The 24,349-nt window shown below is 40.9% G+C and overlaps 1 protein-coding gene across 3 annotated transcripts; it reads right to left on the bottom strand.

The window, feature by feature from the left end:
* Window positions 1-11,787: 11,787 nt before the first annotated feature.
* LOC112456358 (nuclear receptor subfamily 2 group F member 6-like) lies at window positions 11,788-24,319 on the bottom strand. 3 transcript variants are annotated; one of them, XM_025018839.1, is made up of 8 exons: window positions 24,123-24,319; window positions 16,521-16,662; window positions 16,230-16,345; window positions 14,614-14,799; window positions 14,422-14,535; window positions 14,113-14,279; window positions 13,667-13,913; window positions 11,788-13,358 (listed from the first exon to the last, which is right to left on the bottom strand). In XM_025018839.1, exons 1-8 carry the CDS (start codon window positions 24,229-24,231, stop codon window positions 13,129-13,131), a joined length of 1,311 nt encoding a protein of 436 aa, XP_024874607.1. In that variant the 5' UTR covers window positions 24,232-24,319; the 3' UTR covers window positions 11,788-13,128. The 3 variants fall into 3 exon arrangements, with proteins under 3 accessions (XP_024874607.1, XP_024874609.1, XP_024874608.1); XM_025018841.1 differs by having other exon boundaries at window positions 14,614-14,751; XM_025018840.1 differs by having other exon boundaries at window positions 16,530-16,662.
* Window positions 24,320-24,349: the final 30 nt, after the last annotated feature.

Raw genomic sequence — 24,349 nt, 5'->3', positions numbered from 1 at the left:
TGATCGGATACTTTCGGCGCAGGAAACAATTCTGGGACCGGGCACGTGGCGGCAATCGAAGGCCTTATTATACACACTTGGGCATTGTTATTACTGTGACAGGTTGATATCGCTAAACAGATAGTATATCAGATAAGCTCCTTGGGCGTGATATCGCGCCTCCAGATGATAGGGACAGTGAGAGGGGTGAGAAGAATGGCGCTTATTAATGCTAAGAGAGTGAAGAAACGTGGAAGATGTAATGTAATTCGTAAGATCTAAGCGAAGCTAGAGAAGTATAGTGTGACAGGGAAGTAAAAATGAGAGAGGTAATGACGACGGTGTGGGAGCCCGTTGAAGGGACTTCCCGGTGTATTATCTATTATTATCCTATTGTTGCCAATAATGGGCATTATGATGAAGAGCCGCGCGGATATGTAACTTATTCTCTACACTGCATTTACCCTTCCCCCGATGATCCCCGAGAAATATACCTATGTATACATAGTTACGCAGCGCATATACACTATACATCTGTTGTACATAGATATATATTATATGTAAAGCTTAAACTTAATTAACGTGAGGCGGATGATTAGTCGACGTGCCAGATTATGTGCAACCCGTAAATAGCCGTTCGTCGAACGGAGCGAATGAAGCGAGTGAATGGGATGGAGAGAAAGTCAGAGCAAGAGAGTATTGTGCATACGTGTGTGTGAGTGTGTGTGAGAGAATGAGAGTGCGTGAGAGAGAAGATGGGAGAGCAGAAAAATTGAGCGACATTTTTGTACGCAGTTTTCCGCACAGGTGTGCCTCGTCTCACTTTGCTACCGAACTTTTGCGACTGATTATATACGCTAAGGAACGATCACACCCGCAAGAAAGCGATCGCACGGTAAGAAATCACCCGTTCTATCGAGATACATATTAAAACATTGTTTCTTGTCATTCGAAAATATTTCATAAGTGAAATATAAAATTTGTGATTAAAAAGCGGTAGAAACCGCGGATTTCCTAATGAAAAAAAGACGATGAATTTTCACCGTGCGATCAAGATTCTATTCAAGGTACGATCTACCGATCGTTCCTCTCGATAGTAACTATATCTCACATATAAGGCTGTCCACACACTGCCAATACTGAGATGAGGCCGACCGACCGGATGCTGGAAACAATGTCGAGAGACGAGATTAATAATACTAAAACCCAAAATAGCCGTTTCCGGGAGAAAGCGAGTAAGCTCCGCACACGGAGTGGGAACATACCGCATACAAAAGAAGGAAGCAAATTCTTTTTTTATTTTTCTTTCCTTTCACTCCGTGCTTGCGCGAGAGGAATGAATAAACAGGGAATTTACGTAATACCATCGCTACCTCATAAGTTTTACAAGAATTCTATGAAATTAAAAGAAGCGAAAAGTGAAAAAAAAATGCTGCCAGGCGCACAAAAAAAAAGAGAAAAGAATAGTTGTTCGCGTTTTCCTTCCGTATTTTTAATCTTGGTTTTTTCTTTATTTCTTATTTTTTTGTCTTTGTTTATTCACTTGTTGCACCGAGCGAGAAAAAGAAGATAGAATCAGCTCCAGGCAGAACGCTCGAGCGATCGGCGGAAAGATTCCTTCGGAACCACTATTCGGGAACAGGGCTCTTGTTCTTCGCTCACGCGTTACGTTCCGTTGTTAATTTTCCTTTTTTTTCCCCCTGCCAGTTTCTAGTTTCATATTCGTGCGCGATGCGCTTGTTCATTCTTCCTACGGTTCGCGAAAGTGTCGCGCTGTCGGTCCGTATATACACGCGGATAACAGCTATCAGCGTCCGTAGATCACGCGCGTGCGATTTTCCCTGCTTGCGGCGATACCGATTTTTCGAAACGACGCACACACTCCCGGGAAGAAACTATATGTTTTACACCGGCACATAAAATAGCGTTATACTACCGCCGATAATCGCTCAGACGCCGCTTTTAGCCCGGCAGTGGTAATCATTTGTCTTCAGGTGCTCTTTACGTTAATCGATATATATACATATATCGGCGACTATATATTAGTGCATATCGATCATGTTCCGATTATTTTAAATAAATAGTAATGCAAAATATATGTATACACGCAATGCACCATCGATTTTCTTCCGATCATTTAAACTCCGTCTGGCGTAAATGATGCGTGAACCGTGCCCGGATTGGAGCACGCATCTTAATAATTGGAAAGATACAAAGTTACAAAAATCACATAGTTATAAGACATGCGGAAATGTTACTTGGTAATAAAAATAACAAATAAACACGAGTTGTACTGTAATCCAATGATAATATACGAATTCGGAAATTGACTCGATGACTCTCTCTTGAGGGAAAAAAAGTCTCCGCGGGGGAACTCACTCCCGTCGGCCCGGTGATAATCCTGGGCCGTACCACTGCCGGGTTAGCCGACCTGCTTTTCAACATTATCCTCCGACCACAATGTCCACGTTACAGCAAGTCGAAACGCACGTTGTACATATGTACATGTGTACATAAAATATAACGCTCTGTACATACGTTGCCGTGAGTCGAGCGGATCCTGGCGAAGCACCTCTCCAACGACTGCGATCTTTCACCTCGTATATCCAATAACGGACGAGAATATTCAAAACCAGTCACGTCAGCGTACGCATGGTAAAACGGGACCATCTCATTACTCATAACGAAATTAAACGTTTGTCGTGAAATTCCATCGCAACCTCTTAATCAACTCTTCGTGCTCGATTTATCATCTATATATAACGACCAAACTTGAACATATCTATTGGATTGTCTTGAACACCATTGTCCTTGCCGGAAACTAAATTCGCGGTATAAAAATCACATAGATAATCTTTTGCTCGTTGATTTCACGAGACAAATGGGGGTTGAAACTATCTTTTGGCAACATTCATAATTTTTCAAAATTATTTGTAATTTTACAAATTTTGCTAACGTTTGTCATATTTGATAATATTTGAAAAATGACTCAAATGAATTAATAGATTATACAATAATTAATTGCTCATCGCGTTTGCGACGCGACTACCGTAATTATCGATGCGAGATCTTGCCCAGGATTCTCTCGACTCGCGGCGCTAATTCGCTTCGTGATTTCTCGTCCGTGTCAAACGCAACGGCGAGAATAAATTAGATATAGAGAAAGCGAATCGGGGAAAAAGGACAGCAGCAGAAGATACAACAGAACGCGCAACATTTTTCAGCAACATGCAAGCAGCGATAGCACAGCTTATTGAAATAGAAAACAACAAGAGATATAAGGCATATATCGATCCTGAAGAAGAAAAAAGGAAATTCAGATTTTTAAATATTATAGTGTTCAGAAAATAATCAAAGCGTTAATCTCTATCCTAAAAGGTGAAGGATTTTCAAGTATTGCAATTAGAGGAAAAATGTCGAATAAGGATTAAAATTAAAAACTTTTGGAATCAAAACAGCATCACAATCTTCATCAAGAAAGAGATTTTGGACCCTCAAACATTTTGGTGCGAAAATGAAGATCGCATCGACCACGAATTTTGAATTAATAATTTCAAGATAATCAAAGTGAAATAAAACGAAAGATGCAGCCAATGTGAATCTTCGAACGTCTTAAATTCGGAAAAGGAAATCTATCAGGGATTAGATTAAGAATTCTAATATATAATCAAACTAAAAAAAGAAATCGAGATGCAAAGCGAGGTGCTTCGATGACGACCGTACAAATTCACAAAAAAAAACTGCCACGACGAGAAAGGATTGCTAAATTAACCGCAAGTAGGTTTTTAATCGCTATAATAGAGAAAGAGTAGTAGGGGAAGCATAGTAAAAGAAACTGAAAGCAAAATAAACGAGAGAAAGAAGCAGTTGCAGAAACTGAGGCGAAACGCCAGCAAGCTAAGAACGCAGCTTTCGCGCAGCAGAGCAAAAGACAAGGCAAAAAGCCACGGCATATTACATACCTAAAAAATTAGAAGAGGAAGAAGAAGCAGAGCGGCAGAGCAGAAGAATCGGTCCCGACCCAGCACGACGCCAGGGCGACCGAAGGGCCAAACCTCATTAGCGCATTAGAAAAGAATTTCGAAGTAACATAACGAATGACAGCGATTACCGCTACATGGACACCATGTCTATGCCAACAATACACACGCGCATACTATATAAATATATACATATATATATACTTTTATATGTATCTCTATTATATAATATACGTACATATTATTATTAATTATAATATACGCACACCGAGATATGCGCAGTGGGAGAGGATAATCGAGGAGAGGAAGAAAGGAAGCACACACCCACGTATAATGATGGTTGCATGCATAAACGAAGTAATAATAATAATTAATCGATAATCATAGCGAACGCGGCGACGCCGCGCCGTCTCGCCGTTACTATAGTAAGTAGGGGTGGAAAAAAAAAGAGAAATGCGAGGAACACTATCACAATAGCAAGAGGAACACTGTATTCATATAGGGGGGAATGAGTGAGGAAGAAGGAAAGAGAGGTGACGGAAAAGGAGTGCGGGACTACAGTCACAGGACGATGATACAACGCATCTCAAGGGAGATAATGTTAATCATAGGCGAAAGAAGAGGGAGATGGAGGATAGCATTGGGGGGATCCACCCATTTTCTCAATCGAAATATCGATGCCTCGTGGTCAGGACGGCCGGAGCGCCTCGTAAGACACGGAACGGACAAAAGTAAATCCCGTTAAATCTTCACCCCTTTTCCTCGTGGAAGGGCGAACAAAAGTACAGCTCGTTTGATTTCGCTCTCGCTCGTTCTCGCCCCGAGGTGTCGATACGCATATGTACGCATATATAGATATAAAGATTGTGCATTGCCGACGGGGACAACCTCCGCGCTTGCATTCGCTTCACACTCGCTACGTTAAGTGTAATGAGTCCTTTGGTTTTTCTTTTTTTTTTTATTAATTTTAATTTCGGCGGGATTCCTTGGAACACGTGAATCACCACGCTTGAGGGAACGTTAGCGACCGAGAGGATGCGATCGTCTCGTCAAGTCGAGCGATCAGCATCGAGGGAATCGAGCTTCCCCGCGGTTAAGACAATTTCGCCGTAATTAATTCATTTTTGTCTACTTTAGTTTACTTTAATCGCTACTATTTCTATCTGTAGAGGAAAAAGTTCTATATAATTGCTGCTACTTACTACTACTACTACCATTACTCCTATTACTACTAGTGCTACTAGCCACTATATATTTTTGTGTGTTCGACAATTTTTTTCTTGATCTTTGCGAACGCCTAAAGAAACGCGAAACGTTCCTCGTTGTTTCTCAAAAGATTCATTTAACGGCACTCCCTTTTCCAGTTTTCCCTTAAAGTGCTTTTCTATGCCGAAGAGATGACTAATAATTAACTGAAATGCTTGCAATGATTGCATGTGAAATCTTAGATTATGAAACTTGCAGCATGTTGATTAATTTAGAACAACGTAGTTGTTTTTTGTTGCTAATTCTTTTGCTTTAAAATAATTTTTAAAAAAACACGTGGGGCATTCTTAAACATGTATGAATAAGAGATAAAGGGAAAGAAATGGAGAAAACATTCACTTTCCGAATGAGGAACGCGCGTTTCTTCCTTCAAAGATCATCCTTTTCGCGAGCTATCCTTTCCGCGTGAATTCGCAAAATTTTGTGCGTCGTCGCGTTACGGTTCTTTTTCGTTTGCTTTTTGGCATTTGTTCCGTTGACTTTTCTCCTTTTACATTACAGTAGAATAGTTTCTTCTTCATTCATTGTTTTTTTTTTCTTTTCTCAACCCCCTTCACACATCCAATTGCGCCATTCCGAATCGCTAAATTTACGCAGATCTCATCACTCACGAAAGCAAACGTACATCGACACACACGCGGTAGAAATGCAGTATCACACGTGGCGCATAAAACTTTTCGATCGAGAGGAAAAAGAAAGCTACGGGGTGTTTTTAGTGGGTAATGTTTACTACATACTACATACTCTATATGAATAATCCTTATTAAGTACACGAAAGCATAGGAAATAAAACGTTGGTAGGCATATAATAAGGCAGAAAAAGAAAGTAGCGGGCGGCTTTCCTCCAGATGCGAAATTCAAGTTCCGTCTGTCGCTTCTCAAAATTATTATCGAGATATCAGCTGATCGCCAGCTATTTCGAAGAAATCATATCACTTCTCGTCTTCTGTTATCGTTTCATTCTGAAAATCTAGAAGCGGATAAATCTTAGGAGGGATACGGTTTTTGTCGAAACGACTGACGTCAAACTTTTTGATTGGAGATCATTTGGTCATGGGGGAAAAAAAACGTCTTTTAGGAATTCCTTTTCGGTGCTCAAGAAGCACGCAAATAAGCGAAAAATCGTTTTCGGAAAATTTAAGGATACCACTTCTGGAGGGAGAGCAACCGCTAAGGTGTTTTTTTCGGATCATAAATTTAGTAGGCACACACACAAGTGAGGAATTGCCGTGTATCATTTTGATGAGCGAAGAGAAAGACGTTGAAAGCGAGCCAGACACCGACAGACACAAAAAACAGACATGCGTACGCAGGACGCAGGGTGAAGCAGAATTCGTTACGTTTCACAGCCGCGTTATCTTTCAGTGTATCGCGCGTGCTGTATTTCTTCAGCACGCGTGTTTCTTTCCACGAAGATACATACGTGTTTCACGCGCTTAACTGAGCTTATCGTGCGTCTGGACTGGAGAAAGAAAACGGGCAAGATGATAGAGAAACGTTATATTTTTAAAACGTCTTAAGGTCATCGCACGTAACAAAGTTTTAGTCATAGTCGTAAGGCCATAAGAAAATAGACCAATCACACTCGATTATTCTTCGAGCTCAAGGAGACTAATCGACTGTGATTGGTCTATTTTCTTACGGCCTTACGATTATGACTAAAACTTTGTTACGTGCAACGGCCTTTAGTATCCAAAGACTTCTTTTAATATACTTTCGATAGATCTCTGCTTTCTTCCAGTTTGGACGCACGGGAGGTTCTTTATAGTGCGTGTTACGCTGTACACACGCTACAGGGAAGGAAGAAAAAGAAACGATCGATTCTCTCCGCCTGTAATAAATGTTTAAGAGTTTATTGATGACCCAAATTTACCATAGAAATTTATATTATATACATCGATATATATGTATACACCACATACGCCATATATATTTTGCAGTTCTGTCTTTTGCTTTAATACAATACTTAACAGAGATAACAGAATGCGTGAGAGATTTCGAATGTGTGCGAAACAGTGTGAGAGTGAAAGGGAACAAGATGAGAGAATGGGAGAAAGGGAGGGAAAGAGCGTGAGAATGAGAGAAAGAGAGAAACGACGGGGAGTTATGGAAACCGAATGGCATTTAAACGTACCTATTACATGTTAATTAATTAACTACGATTAATATTTGCAGTTTGCAAAAATAACCATGTCTTTCTACGCACCCTTTATTTTTATCACGATCGAGTGTCACGCGATTTCTCTATACACACATTATATATCAGATCATATATGTGCAATAGTTGTTACAATAGACCAATGGGGATTTGAAAGCACCGGCGTCGAGACGCCTGGCGTCGCGACGCGCCTACATGCAAACTACCTCTAAGATTCTCAAGCTATAAACGTAAGCGTAAGCTATAAACGTCACTCGGCATGATGTAGCGCGTAATTTTGCTTGACGGAAGATTTTATTTTAACGAAACCTAGAGAAACAGAGGATGAATAATGTTACAGCGATCAATACGCGGTCCATAATTTACTGGAACCGATGCAATTAACTAATGTTCCATAAACCATTGTTTGCCTCTCCCGATTTCGTGCAAATCTAAATTTTCTCTATGATAATATTTTACTAAGAATTTTCTTTAGAGAAAAATTTGATTTAAAAATTGGCCGAGTGATAATAAAATCAATTATTTATATCGCTCGGTATGTAACATTGTGATTTCAAGAATGAGTTCTACAGAATCTCTCTCGTTGAAAAAATTCTCTCCTAAGAAACAATCGTGAAAGGAGAGTTGCAATCGATGCAAATAATATACCTTCGTTCATTGCGTTGAAGTTTGTCAAAGAGAGAGAGAGAGAGAGAAAGCGTCAATTGAAATCACGACATCGCTGAAGATTAAAATGGCTTCGCAAACGAGTATCTTCGTCGCTAATCGATATGTATAACGCTGTCCGCAAGAAATCCATCCTTTTTCCTCCGCGAGGCGGAAAAAAGTTGCGTGCACAGAGGAAGCCGGGCGAGGCAAGCCTGTAATAATAATTATCGACTCGCTGTAACGTTAATTATCCTCGAGATGGGAATAAGCAGATTCTGCGCTCGTCATCGCCGGCGGATTTAACAAATTCGAATGCCGATGCAAAAACGCACCGGTACGAGACGAACGGTCATAGCAACGCGCGACAATTATGTTAATAACACAGGCAAAAGAACCCCACCCCCACAGATTCCGCCACCCCCTCATACAATAGAAAATAGTTGCAACGTGCGTGCGTAACGACGACGATAAACAATTACGAGATAATAGATTATTGCGTTTGCGTGCTCTGTCGGGGGGGATGGAGCACTCCCAGGAACTCGATACAACCCCTTTTTTTTCTCGGGCATCGACGTCCTGCGGGTGCTTCCCCTCGCGAATGTATATAGTATAGGGTCGCCGAAGTTGCGGACTTTTCTCGAGAATTTCCAATATTCCCGATCGCAGAATTTTTCTCTGCTCTTTCTTAATTTTATTGTTGTACAAATTTCTGTCAAGATTCGTTAAAAACCAGATTTGACAATATTAGCGCGGAATTCCGGCGAATAATGTGCCCCGAATTAAGAAGGAATATAAACATCCTTAATTAATATTAATGTTAATTAATAAGGTGAGACACATCACTGCCAAATACTTTCGGGGGTCGCATCGATTCTCTGGAAATTTCGTAGAATTTCAATTTTTCTACAGGATAGTAGAAACTCTTTTTTTCTTCAGAAAAAGAAGGATATTGAAATATCTTTTTTCTTCTCTAGGAAAAAAGAGGATTATGAGATAGAGCATGATAATCATAATCACATCGATCATTCGCGATTGCGAATAAAGGGCGTCATCGAGAATCCGTAACGACGATCGTCAGAGCCGACAATCTGTTATATTTCGCTGTTTGCCGATTCGTCTGAAAATTCCGAGTTTCCGCGAAGAAAGCGCGTAGGAGGCCGAGTCGCGCAAGAAGAAATGAGCCGTCCCGAAAATCCGGACTTGTTCAGATTCGCTCTCTCGGAACTCCCTTCGGGCCTTCGGCTCACAGCGACTTGTTATTACGCCGAAATCTGTTAGTTTTTTGTCCTTACATATTAGTGTTGAAATGGAGGAAAATAGTAGAAATGCCGTTGTGTTTGATTCATTTTTTTTTTTTTTTTATCTTTTAAGAGAAAAGAAGGAAAAACACGAGAAAAAGCCAAGGTAGAAGTAAAGCGTCGGCGATATTTCGTCGCGGATTCAGGCGACGGAAAATCAGGAAGAGGAGAGATTCAGCGAACACATGCACGAATGTACGCGCGTCTTTTTCTTTATGTAACGTTAACGCGCCTGCGAGCTTCGGTCCTCGATCGATCCTGAATATGAAGCGTGCGCGATCCGGCACGGCAATTTTCCGCTTCTTTAAAAATTCAAATGCGCTCGAGATGTATTGTATATACTATTCGTCTCTTGTCGAAATTGCACAAACGAACGTTGGTTTGTAACTATAACAATAAGAGATACGATATGTTTTAATGAGGAGATCAATAACGGAAAATAATTGATGTACCAATAATTGAAATAGTCATTAATTAATGACTTCGCTAGTTACCGTTGATTTTACCATTAGGAGACATATAACGTCGCATTTCTCTTATTGTTTTGATTATTCCGGTCGATAACGATCGGAGGGAAGCGAGGTGAAGCGAGGATCGAGTTGAAGCACGCGCGTAAGCGAGCATTGGCAAACGAGAACGAGAACAATTCCTCACATAAACGAAAAGAAAAAAGAAAGAAAATTGCAATTGTCAGAAAAAAATAGAGAAAGCAAGAGAGAGAAAGAGAGAGAGAAAGAGAGTATGAGAGAAAGAGTGAGAATGTAATGGATGAACGAGAAAATAACGGGCACACGCAGGTGAATCAGGTTTAATTGGAAATCAACTGTGTAACTCTAATAAACATCAATTTTGAATGTAAGCGCGTTAAAAAAATATTAAGGAGAACAGTATATAAAATATGTAACACGTATATGATAAAGAGCGACCGGCAGATCACGGAAGAGAGCAGGTTACTCACGAGTAGATTTCGAAGAGAGATCTTTTCTTTCTCTTCTTTTTTTATTGTTTGTTCGTTTGTTCATTAAGTAATATCCGTTTAGATACTAAAAACGATCATGGAAAAAATATTCGAGCAAAACGGCCGAGCGAGTCGAGGCAGAGCAAAAATGAGGGAGAGATGCATTTGAAACTTTGAACGGTTCACGATAATGTCGAACATTTCTAAAGAGAAGAAATTTCAAGTTTCGAGCAAGAACTACTTTAAAATTTTCTAAAAATCTTAACAAAATTTTATAATCCAATGAACACGAGACATTTGAGATATTTGAGAAATTGTTTGAGCACACCGCCAGTTCAAGTGTACTTCCCTCGTGTTGGAAATCGTGGTCGAGAATTTCTCGAGCCATCGCTCGGTCGGGCGTTTTCGTTTTCTTCCAGCTACCGCTTGCTATCAGTAATCTTAACTGTCCGAGAATGGTTACACACGAACGAGAATCGCGACGCCGCGATTCGGCAGACGGAGATAACCGTGCTGACGAGATAATGCGAATGTGAGCCTCGAAAATCTTTCCGTCACGAAATGCTCCCATCGATATAATTAACGTCCATCCGAAAATCCTTCCATCTGTAAACGCATACACACGTAGATACAACGCAATGTACAGACACACATGTACACACACACGCGCGCGCACAGCTCCTTCGTATGAAAACTTCTCCGCTTTTCCACCTTTTTTTCCTCTCTCGAACTCTGTTCCACTGTCTCCCTGTCTCCTTTCTTTCAGTCCACGCGCAAGAATGAGAAGAGAATTCACACGCAACTACACTTACAATCGAAACGACTTTTCCCACTCCGCTGAACAACCGGCCGATCGTATTTTCAGATAATATAGCGAGCAGTTCTTTCTTTCGGGAATGCATTCACGAGGACAAGGAAGTAATGAGAAATCGATGTATAATGAGTTTATGTGTAACGTTCAATTGAGGATTGTATGTAATTGTATATATATAAGTACAATGCAGTTCGTGAGTTAAGATACATTCTCCTTTTTCTACCATGAGAGAAAAATAAATTATTCTAGTTAATAAAAAAAAAATAGTGCGTGTATGTCGTCCCCTCGCCATCATCTTTCCATATTAATTATACTAACGATTTCCAGCATGTTTTAATGCATTAATTATTTTTACTTGCATAAAGAAAATGTATAAGATCTTTCAGCTGAAATGTCAACTGAGTAGTGAAAAAGTGCGCTGGTAAAACATTCTCCGCAGAATTCCGTTTTATGATACAATAACTCTGTTATTTTATTTATGTGTTTCATGTATCTCTTCTTACTGTTTAAAAAATCATTTCTTTCTCTAAGAACCTAGAACTTGCAACATGAACTAAGAATTTTTATAGTATATTTTATCATAAGTTTTTCATCGTAACATGATTTGAATTACATAGAAAAATTGCATTAGCCAAGCGCTTTTTATATAAAGAAAAATTATTTTGAGGGAAAGAAAAGTGTATGTCTTTTCTGAAGGGATTTATTCCAGTTTAATTACTACGGAGAACAATTTTTGAAAATGATGCGACAGGCATCAATAGCGACCAACTCGCGATTAGATAATCTTCGGTCGCTCTGGCGCAAAGAATTAATACTATACAGAGATAACATTAGCGAGAGTAACGCTGGAAATGACGACAATCGTTTTTCGCTTCAGATATATCCGACTAGTGGCACGAAGAACGGAATGAACGAGACCATTAATCGATTAATTAAGTAATTACACGAATACGCGTTTGTGCCGCTTTAATATGCATTACATCATCTAATTTACGATTCGCTACGGTCGTCGGTAAAGTTACTTATATCTAGGACAGGTATGTACATATATGTATCCACTTAAGGTGCATAAATATTACATTGCGCAAAGCCCATTTATGTATATAAGTATAATACCACATACACACACGGAAAGAATTGATGCCATTGAATAGCGCCATAATTCTGTCCATCGTGAATCGATAGTCCGACGAGCGAAACTGTCGCTGCGTCACGAAATCTCGTATATACGTTTCCCTTCTGCTGTCATTTTATCACCGTTTTGCCCATTTTATCGGCACGGCCAACGCGGTCGTATCATAATTCGATAAGCTAGCTGGCAACAAGAATTATCTTTATCGCTTATTGCTTATCTGTCCCATTCACAATTATTAGTCTACTAGAATAGTTTATTTAGAATATTCTGGACGTCACTAATCAGCTTTAATTGGCTTTTCCGGAATTTTCACTATATAAAGTAACACAAGGGACTATTCAGTCAATCGTAGTTAACTAAAGTTAAATAAAGTTATCTTAGAAGGGGGAGCAAGAAATCTACTGGACTAGATTCAATATCCTTAAGACCTTTTAAGTGATCGATATCGGTGACAGAATCGTAGATATAGAACACTTCTGTCCTTCTATCTCCGTGTCAACACCATAGACTGTTCCAATAATCATATCAACGATAATAATTACATACGCCATTACGTTCATACTCTAACAATCTTCAATATCTAAAACAATCAACCCCATTACGTGACTTACACGACGTCAAAATCGATCACGATATTTATGTGCTTTAACGTTAATTATTTTTAAGGAAAGTAAATTATTTAGAGGTCGATGTCGAAAATAAATCGATTTTTCACGTAGACGCGCATTTCTTCCATAGACAGATCTTTTACGACGCAAAAGTATATTTCAATTTTATCTCGGCATGATCATCCCTCGGTCTGAATATTTCGCCATCGCCGATAAAGGGGTGTCGGTAAAACGTACACGGCACAGATATCCCAAGAGCAAAAGGGGCTCATTCGTGCCAGCAGTTAGGTAGGCCTTAGGGCGCCGACCATGTCGCCCAACAGTCGCTCCACGCTGACATCGCCGACCGTCGGCTTGAACAGCAGCTCGTGCAGGGTAGCACGGCAGAGTGCACGCGCCGGTGGTAAAAGCAGCAGCAATCGACCCACCCTGCGCGCATCCCTCTCGCAGAACACCGCTACCGTCTGCTCCTGCAACGCCGTCACTCGTCCCGGCTCGCAGAGATTTCGCGACTCTACGATCAGAAAATATGTCAAAGAAAGTTAAAACGTCAAAAAAATTATGAAATAGATGAAGCAAAAGTCGTTTTTTGCCAAGCTTTTCATGAAAGCAAGCAGAATTTATATTAAAAACGAAAAGCAACTGAACACAACTATATCGATGAGAATTATAAAATTCGAGAACATTAGTAATACAAATATGACGTTGCAATATACGTACGAGTTATGCCTAAAAATTCAGATGAATAAAGCAAGGAAAAAAGAAAGGAAGGAATAATCGTTTGAAAGGAAGAGATTGAAAGCTTTGATCTAACTTGCTCACCCGCCTTAAAGAGGACTATGGCCTTCAAGCAGGCGTACTCCGAATGATCCACCCTCAACGCGGCGCACTTTGCTAAGAGTTCCCTCAGCCTCCTCGCTTTATCAAGGAGAACTTCCCTCCGCTCTATCGGCAGATCCACGGGCACCAGGGTGGTCTCATCCACGGGAAAGTTCCACTGCGCGGCTGTCAGCACGAACAACTCGCTCCAAGACTCCTCCAGAAGGATAGTTTGGTCTCTGTAAGGAAGCTTGTAAGAAAGGACAACAGCGTGATTATCTCTTTTAACTTTTGCGAGTACGAAGGGCTATTTTGCGATCTTAACTCAAATTCTATTTAATTTTGTACAAATTTTCATTTTACGTGTTATTTTAATTATCTGTTCTATTTTACCTTTACGATAGGAATATCTTTAAGTTGGTTTGACGGAAAACTTGATTAGAGCTTACTTGCAGAAAGGAATGTATACTCCTCGCCCATCGCACGGCGAAGAAAAGTAACTTCGCCGCGAACTCGTAGATATTTTCGGTCGGCAGGAGAGATAAGCTGTGCATGGCGTATTCCGATGAGACGGAAGTGATAACCGGCGGCGCTAAGCGAGTACTCATTAGTTCCTCTACAACAAATAGACAATTTGCTTGAATCTCCTACTTACATGCGCGGTAAAAAGAAATACTAATTTTACGTTCTGAGATCGCGACTTGAGAGTCACAAATCAACAGCGAACTTCTAAATTATTTATCACAACCAATTTATACCTTTCGATTCGATTCTGACATCGACAGTTGCCGCTTCCTCGGAGCTGGTAACTTCGTCTTCCTTGGCAGTGGTCATAGACAAAGATTCCGGAGACGGTCGTGGCAGAAAATGCGCTGCCAAGACAACATACAATATTTTATCGCGGAAAGAATAAATATATCGACTCATTGATCTTTACATCTATTGCTTACCGACGGACGGGGTGAATGTTGGTACCGTGGGTTTGAAGGGGAACAATGCGGGATATAGAAGTGGATGGTAGGTGCTGCTTGCGGGATGATAGACGTTAGGGATGCCCGTGTAAAGCCCCGAAGAAGTTCTCCTCGCCGCTGCAACAAGAGAAGACGTGCTCCTCGGTGCTCTCTCGTGTTGTACAGCTAAAAACGACGACGTCGTTAAAATTCCGTCTCTAATCGGAAATTTCTGTACCATCATATATTTGGATATTCTATATAATCGCGTTATATTAGTTAAATTATTTTTAATTCAGTTTAATGAATAATATATATATGCTCATTAAGTTATCTTTTAAATATCTAATAAAGTAATAATTATCATTATATTAATTTAAGATTAATAGATAATAATTATAACTCGGTCCAATTAAAATAGATAATAATTACGACTCCATACAATTGCGTGTTCGTTTTCGCATCACGAGGGAGGAAGAAAGAGGCGCGAGGAGTGCAGCGGCCCTTTAATGGCACCCTCCCGCCTCTCTCCTCGCTAATTGATATCTCAGCAATCAAGTGTTTGGATTATCGCTCGACGCATAAGGGGGCCGGAGGTGTTTACAAAAGCTGTGAACGCCAGGCTGCTTCTGACACCGCTCGCCACCGGATCCTACCATTCGGTAAGCAGAGGTATAGAGTTTCATGTGGATGTGTGGGATGTGAGATGGCAAAGTGTGGACACTTCGCTTTTTCCAGGCAGTCTCCCTTCCGCCGCGCCGCCCGCGCCATGCCGGGCCGAGCGCGTCACCGTGCATTGTAATATTCAACTCGCAGCACTTTGCGGATATATTCTATTCTACGGAGCGCATCTAAAAGCTCCGCGTTGTGTTGGAACGCAGCTTTTTGCGTATCAATACGGAATATGAGGCTTATCCTGCACGTAGAGCGGAATAGAGCATTCCTAATATCTACACGAATAATAAAATTTATTTCAATTGTCTTGCCTTGTTGAACAGATTGAGGAACGTCGTTTTTAAGAAGATAATTAATAAATGTTTTATTTCTTCATCTTCGACGGAGATTCCTTCGTCGTTTTTCTTGTACGCAATATCAAATTAACGAGTATCTTATTTAGCATATTTCCGAGATTAGCAACTTAGAAATTGTGATTTACCCGCGAACACAAGAAAATACGCGGTGATTTCGCGCTGCAATCAAACGCTGAAACACTTTGAGAAGTTAAAACTCGATCTGTCGGGTGCCAGGAAGTTCTGCGACTGTCAGAAAATAGAATATACATCTCTCGCTTAGCCACACTCCTACAGCCTGGATATTTCCGTGCAAACATGTCGAGTGCCGCTCGGTGGCCTTAACAATCGGGAGATATATCACAATGTACATTTTTTTCGTTTCTTTAACAAATGAGGTGTCAATGGACAAACACACGCATTATTATTAGAAGCGGATTTATGCACAACGGTCAGTAAGATTAGGCAAGCGCTCGGGACTGGTATATTTTAGAATCCGTCGCGATATTATAGAGCTGAGATGTGACGCGAATTATCTCTGCAATTGCCCCGCGAACATAAATGACCGATAGCTTCGGAACTCTATTAATCGCCGACAGAACGTACCGTCTCGCTTCATGTTGACCTGAAGACACTTTGTGAAACGGCAGGCCTGGCACTGGTTGCGCCGCGATACATCCACGATGCAGCGCCCGTTTTCCTTGCACACGTAATCCAGATTCCTGCGCAATTTCAAAGGCTTCCTTTTACGAGTCGCTAAGAAAAATCTCCCGGGGGAAAGAAAGACATTGCGCGGCGCACAATTACAAGAAAAATAAACGGCAGAGCAATTAACAAATCTGTAGGATGAGATCACACTTGCAGAGATTGTTTATAATCAGGCGAGAAGTCAATTACCTCGCGTACCTGCGGATAGACCGCTTGAAGAAACCCCGACATCCGTCGCAACTCGGCACGCCGTAATGCTTCCCAGAGGCCTTGTCCCCGCAGACTTTACACAGCGTTTCCCCGCGTCCGTTTTCCTCCATGTCCGACGAACCTGTTTGCAATAAAAGTCGACTTCTTGGAAGACATAGATACGTTTGACGCTTAATTCTAAATTATGAAGTAGAACATTTCACATATATTTTACAGGAATCAAAGAGACGACTCGCTGTACATAGTTAATCTAGCTATCAAGCAAATTTAATACTGACAAAACGAAGATTTGATAGAACGATTAACTTTTTACAAAACAATTTTATTTTTATATGATCAACGAAGTAGAAGAATATCAGAGGTATAACATTAAATGAGTACAATATGTTTTAGCAGCCGAGAGAAAAATTAAAGAAAAACTAAGACAAGTCCGCAAGACGCATATCCGTCATATCTTGTGGCTCGAGATGTATAGTTCAGGGAAGATCGAAGAAGGTTACTGAAATGCGAAGTCGAACGCCATAAGAGTCGTTGGAGAGTCATAATATCTCGCGCTAAAATGCCGCCGCGAGAAACCTACAAGGGCACGAGATATTTCCCCCTCAAGAGTGCCAGGCTTTAAAGTGACGAACGGTAATACGTCGCAGGCAATGTCGCTATGAGTCACTGACGCAACTACGAGCGTCTCTGCATTATGCATGCGCTATACAAGGAGAAATGCATACGCGAAGGAGAGCCAGCGCTTCTGCTCATTATCCGCCGTGGGATTTCCTTGAGCGATTTCCTTCGCTGTAAATACGCTGTTACAAGGGCCTTGGTATATGGACAAACTTAAGCAGTAAAACGTTAGCAGTAAGAAAATCAACAGTTTGGATTTGCTACCGCTTTACGTTATGTCTTAAGTTCTTGGCTGCGATTTGCTTACTGCTCAAGTTTTACTGCTTAAATTTTCTTGTGTGCCGTGGCCCTAACTTCGGGCTTCTCCGAGGGGGGAGAGGAGATACACGCCACTTTGCATACCACACGATGTAATGCGACAGCGAGGATTCGCTAAACATCGCTCGCGACATCGTCGATTCCGCATCGCTCTCCGATTGCGGTCGCTTTAAGCTCGATGCGAGTAACATCGCGGAGAAGAACCGTCGATTTTTCGCGCGATCGATCATCGCGCGGGCTGTCTCGACGCTATTTTAACGAGTCGTGCAATCTCCGTTCCGTGTAAAATCGACAACCCCGATTTAATGGCCTAAGCACGATCGAAAACGCAACATGCTGCAAGCACGAAATTTCTAATATTTTATTTAAACAAACGTACGCGAGTTCGACAAGCACGATGTTGCGTGATTTAAGTATTAGAAATTGCAGTCGATGAAAAGATTTTTCTTGGATGTTAACGAACGAGTTGGATGTGCTTTTCATTAATTCGAATCTGCTTCCAGTTATACTTATCAAACTTCGTGAAAGAAAGACGCGAGAGACTGGAATGCAAAATGGAGCGACGCGACAAGACGAGATTTCCGTTTATGCGCGATGGCCACCTTCGCGGAACGCGGCGTAATGGCCGGGACGAAATCGACAACGGAGCGAGTCGCATGTGTCTCCGGTCACAAAGTCGAGGAGCCAGGAGGTCGCGTGTCTTCCGAGCGACCCATCGACGAACGGCGAACCCTCTTTCTCCCGTGACTTTGCGTCCCCTCGCAGGCCCTCAGGGCTACCGCCTCTCGCCTGCCCTCCCACAATCGCCCTCCGCCGCCCGTCACGGACCCGATAGGCGCCCGGGCCACCTGGCCGTTTCCCAGGCTCAATAATGCAGCGCGCCCGACGTGGAGAGCATCGCCCAGGCGGCGGTGAACCACCATCGGCCCCCGGTCGGTCGCTGCCGCCGCGCACCGCCGCCGCTATCGCCGCCGGCTGGAGGAGTCCTTGACGGGATGATGCTACAATTTCACCGCACCCTCACGCCCGCGAGACCAGGCCTTACACGTAACCACCAGCTCTCGCTCGCTTCTTTTCCCTCTCTCTTTTCTCGGCTCGGGTTGTAGGGCTGACTTCTTGATAGCCTGCCCTTCGCCGCGCCAAACAGAACCCTCTCATGCGAGCGCTTTAGCCTGTCATAACATTTTTATTGTCCGATGACCGCCGTCTTCCGCGACAGCAACCCATGACGGTCAATCTGACTCTCTCTCTCGGTTGGAGAAAATTTTTTATGCAACACGTGCATGGAAAGTGCCCCATTGCGCACGCTACGCGTGCGTGATAGACCACTTTCCAGGCACTTGCCACATAAAATAGGGAGTGTAAGTCGTGTGTAAAAATGAAAATTCCCGGGTGCGGTTACCGCACTTGCCTTCGGCTCGTGCGTAAACTCCGCACCCAGGAATTTTCATCTTACGACACTTGTTACACAAATAACTAGTTACGAACGGGTGGTTGGATTTTCGAACAGTTTCGTATGAGAAGCAACCTTACAGAGAATTATACACAAGCTATATACTAAAGAATTAATTAATTCGATCTCAGGGAGAGATTCCTTTCTCTGCATTATATCTCCATTCCAGCATTTAAAATGGGACAAAAAGTCGCTAAATCGGAAATAGATAATTAAAGCTAGAGTAATGCGACAATCAACCATGCCAAAAAAGAGAAACGACTACGGAGGAACAAAAGTCATTGTTTTCTTTTTTTTCGCCCACCCCCGTGATGTCGCCTCGGCATATTGTAGCCACGCACAGTATGTCGGTGTGCAATTACACGGGGCGTATTATTTAACCCTGTTTGCACGAACGCGTGTCGCGTCGCTCCGTGCACGCACGTAACATATGTCACGTTGCGCCAAGAGTCGCAACGGGGGTGAATCGGACACAGTCAGATTTTCCGCCCTTTCTAAAAACGCGCAGACCGCGCCGAATAACGAAAGGGAGATTGCGAAGTCGCGAAAAGGTTTAAACAAGAAATACGGAATATTTCAATACTTTTTTTTTTAGTAATTTTGATACCATGAATGTAGCTTATTATACTTTAAAGAGAATTTAAAAATCTTTATTTCAATATTGACATTTTAAATCTTCTACATATACAAATATCATATTTTATTTCATAACTTTCATCTCTCGACAATTAAGCATGAATTAAAAATTTCGCCGAGAGTTCTTTTGGAAAATAATAATAAATGAATACATATATAGCTTCTTGAATACAAAAAATTAAAGACATCTCACTCTTCTACTTAATTCGAAAAGACAATAACAAGAATTTTGCTTCAACAAAATCTTAAACTTTTAAGCCCCTTGCACAATGCCAGGCAACAGGCAATAGGAACAGGAAATAACCAAAAAATCGTTAATTACAACCTAAAAAATTCAAATGCTATGATTGGTTGGCAATAGGCAATAAGCACAGAATTTCCAACGTGACGGAAACTCTGTGTCTATTGCCTGTGTCACTGTTTATTCTGCATTTATACATGATTTCTGATTTCTATTCCCTGTTCCTATTGCCTGTTGCCTGGCATTGTGCAAGAGGCTTTAGAATTGCAAGTGTCACAGAAATACTTGAGGGAACTTCAACCGACTGTTGAAAAGCCGTGATGAAGAACGTTTTCTCGTATGTATCAACGGTGTGTTACACCCGGGGAGACAATTTAGCGCACGCCCATCGATCACGCAAAGTTCGACAAGCGCGGCGCAGTTTGCGCTTGCAAACACTCGTCTAATGTCGATCCGATGACTTTTCGATAGTTCTTGACGGCGCGCGACGCGCTGCAAGGTGTCGACGGCATGCAAATTTTTTTCCGCGTCACGTCACATGCGTCCTTTCGCATAAAAAATGCTGATCGATCGCCAACCGCGCAATCTGTAGCGAAAATAGTCTCGTGTCATTTTTCGGCGCAGCTGCGAACGATACTCGCAAAATAGCTTCATACATTCGAGTTGCGATTTAAATAATGTGATAGATCTCTAAAACAATTAGAATGAATAATAATTTTTACGAAATAATTGAAGATAATAATATATCTGATAATAATAATCTGAAATAAATAAAATAATTTATTATTTTTACGAATTTATTGCGTCTGTAAATAATAATTTAATAAGAAGCTTCTTGATATTTTATTTCAGCAATTTGTCATGTTATTCAAATCCATCGAGAATTTTTTTGATGTACAAAAAAAATGCCCAGAGATACGTAATACTCGCCATTAATAATGAAATAATAATGAAGTTACCTCAAAGGGTTTAGTTTCTACTCGAGATCTGCAACTCGCGCACACGTACATGATGGAAATATCTTTCCTCTTTTTTCCATATATTATTCTTTAATAAACCGAAGCTATTTTTAACATCGCGTGCATGTAAGTACGGACGGATAAGAATTTTCGTCTTTACTTTAACTCTTTATTTGTCATAAGTTTCCGCCGTGTCGAGAAATCAGAATTAACTGGTGTCGCTCCCCCTCGATTAACTTACTAATTTGATTAGCTCCGTTACGAATGCACGTCACGTTATTCACGTATATTATCGGAACAAAGAGGGTTCATTGAGAAAAAAAGCACGTGGTGTCGGGAGTCCTCCGTTCCGCCACCGTGACGCGTATCGCGAGATTGCTGAGTAAGTTTCACCTGGATCTTTTTTCCTAACTCCCTTCTATGACGTGACTTTCTTTCAGACGGTGAAAGATTTTTAATTAGCGCCCAATCCCCATTTATTTCTCATCAGAGTGATAGCATTCTCATTTAGCATCTCTACGATTTATTTCCCATATTAGAACCACAAGTCTAGACTTTAATCCAATTATTACACATTCGCGTAATTGTGAAGAGAAGTTCTATACAATCTTTGAAAAGTTATATAACTTGCGGTTCATACGTATATACATTGTCGAACATCGCACGGATAAAGGCTTGAACCGGCTGTTCAAGGTTTTCCCTTTTTCGTACGCCCACGAGAACTACGGCGATTAATTTTTGATGATCCGCTTCTACGTAAGCATGGTCGTTACGTCGAGTCACCTGACGTGACTTTGTTGTACCTGAGGGTCGCAGTACAATTAACGATACGTGAGTAATAATTGATCCTACAGAAGAATGGCATATGTGGCATAATAGATCGTAACAGGTAAACCTCCCATTAGAGACAATTAATTATAATAATTAGCGAGTATCGATTACCTGTAAGCGGATCGTGTAAATGTCTGCACTGAAATTATGTTGAAAGCGAGATGTGTAATTAAAAGTTTTTGATAAAAATACAATACAGATTGTTTCGCTCTTATTTATCTAAATTTAAACAAAATAATAGAAAATTAATCTCGTTATACGCAATGCAATGTAAGGAGATTGATGGATCAACAAATATGAGCAAAAAAAGGTGTTATTAATTTATAATTTATTCTCAACTATATTATAAAGGTTTGAAGTTGCGATGTTTAAATAAGATGTTGGAAAGTTCGTAAAGTATACTTATATGTTAAGTATACTTTACAAATTTTCTAACACCTTATTTAAATCACAACATCGAACCTTTCTAACATGATTTATTATTTGAAATAGATTATATTTATCCTTTTGACATGTATTTTGTTTTATGCGAAGTAAAATGTTTAATATAATATAATAAATAATTTAAAAAGCTTCGTTCTTTCTATTGCACTCAAAAAGTTTCCTTTTATAACATTCTCTATGACTTTTGCAGTGAATTAAATGTATATAGCAAAGTGCATCGTTATTCAATTATTTATAACACTTAGCGTATATCGACAAGCACCCCCGCGCCGTTTCGAATAACATCGTCCGGATTTACGAAATGTTTGGACAGTCGAGTACCGGAACCACGAGGTTTCCGGCGATTACCGAAGTTAATGACGGGAGCTGCGTGCCTTTTTTTTTACCCGATCCTAATTTTCGATTAGCCGCGGCACGATCGGTTCCAGCCACGCGCACGTGCACGCTTCGCACGGCTTGACAGTGATTGCGTGACACGCTCGACTACATCGTACACGACACCCGCGTCGTGGCTGTCCAGTAATGGCAGATCTATAAGGGATCGCGATACAATTTCTTTTTTAATAAATTTCGTAGAGAGAAATTAATTCGCCTTTTTGTCTCCGCTGATATTTAAAGCTAAAAAATCGATGGAAAAAAATAACAGCATCTAGAACGTTGCGTCCGCTTGCAGTTACGTAACAATCGTGTGAAGCAACGCAATGTACGGGCTTAGAGGGGATGTATACTATTCATATTATATTTTAATAGAGCATATGCGTACAAATGTACCTGTGAAGCCAACAATGGAACGCACCCATTCGCGACGACGTACAGCCGCGTCGAAAGAAATAACGTGTGAAATAATATCGCGTGCGGAATCGATATGTATTTATTACATATATTAATAACATTCACGCGCACGGCTGCTCCCGGATACGCGTATTAAATAAAAACTCCAACAATTTGCGCGTATATAACGGACATGGGAAGGTGTGAAATGATATCGCGTGCGAGACCGGTACATGTTTTATGTAACAGTTTATTAACGGTATCCATGCGCTATACCGCATCCAGATATCGAAGACCGGACGAGAGTTCTGCCCTCTCTTTCTGTCTCCTCCTCGCGTATTAACGTTTGCCTTCTCTTGACATATGCGTCGGCCACGACGTAATGACGGGCATTGCGGCACGATAATTGCACGCGCGACCACCGGAAAAGCGGGTTTACAGGTGCGTGTACTCACGGGTGACCGGCGGTAAGCGACGTGCCACGTGTCGCCCGTTAATCGCACCGCCGACGACGAGAACGCGCTGATTCCGCCGAGGGAGTCCAAGGGAGCTCGATGACGATTAAATCAGCGATGTTCGCGCGGACCAGTTATTTCGTCACGTTTCTTCCTTTCTTTCTTTCTTTTTTCCTTTCACGCGTGTTTTCCTTCTCCGAAGTGAGAAGTCCGTGCATAAAAGCACCCTTATAGTCATGATCTTGTTTTTAACTCGACTGCTTGTTTTTAACTCGACTTTAAAGATGCTGCATGCATGATACTCGCGCATTTACATCGAAAAAAGAAAATAAAATCGGTAAATGTAATACTTGACAATACGATAATCTGCAGAAAATTTAATAGCCATTAGTGTAGTGAAGATAAACGCAGTTACGAGTTTTGAGAATTTTATTTTAGAAGGAAAATGGGTATCTCGATAACAGAGCTAATAATGCTAATAAATGTATAATAAATGTTTTAAAATTGTATGTTTGAGAATAATACCGTTCGCGAAAGAACTTGGGTAACGCAGAACGAAAATTTAAAAAGTATCGGACTTTGTACAAAATAACAAACAACACAAATAAATTGACTTTCTGAGCTGAATTTGCAAAGACAAAGATCTTTAATTTAATGCCAGTCAATCACGAATAGAATTTGACAAATAGAAAAAAGGCGATATTTATGAAACGGTATTATAATACATATCCGCATGACTTGAATAGTATGTCGCAATGCAAAAGAAATACATCGCATTATATTGCTGTATTATAGTTTAATACTATAATAACATAAATAATAAATAATAACATTATTATCAAAGTAATTACTTACTTGTATTAGATCCTTGCAAGTTCTGCAACAAACTCTCTCTGTTTCCTCTCTGTTCACTGCGATCTGTTAAATCTTCAGCCGAATTTGGCGATCGTCGCGAATGATACATAGATATTCTAAAGCCCCAATTTAGATTAGTGTATCGTACTTATCCAGTTTTTTAGTTTGTTTGATATGAGACATTTCGTAAGGTTAGCAGCAAGATATCTCGTAAAATTCGAGTCAAA

The sequence above is a fragment of the Temnothorax curvispinosus genome, unplaced genomic scaffold, assembly GCF_003070985.1.
Source record: "Temnothorax curvispinosus isolate PA1 unplaced genomic scaffold, ASM307098v1 QBEX01006756.1, whole genome shotgun sequence".
Lineage (NCBI taxonomy): Eukaryota > Metazoa > Arthropoda > Insecta > Hymenoptera > Formicidae > Temnothorax > Temnothorax curvispinosus.
The sequence above is the reverse complement of the archived record's forward strand: the minus strand, read 5'-3'. Positions and strand labels throughout refer to the sequence as shown.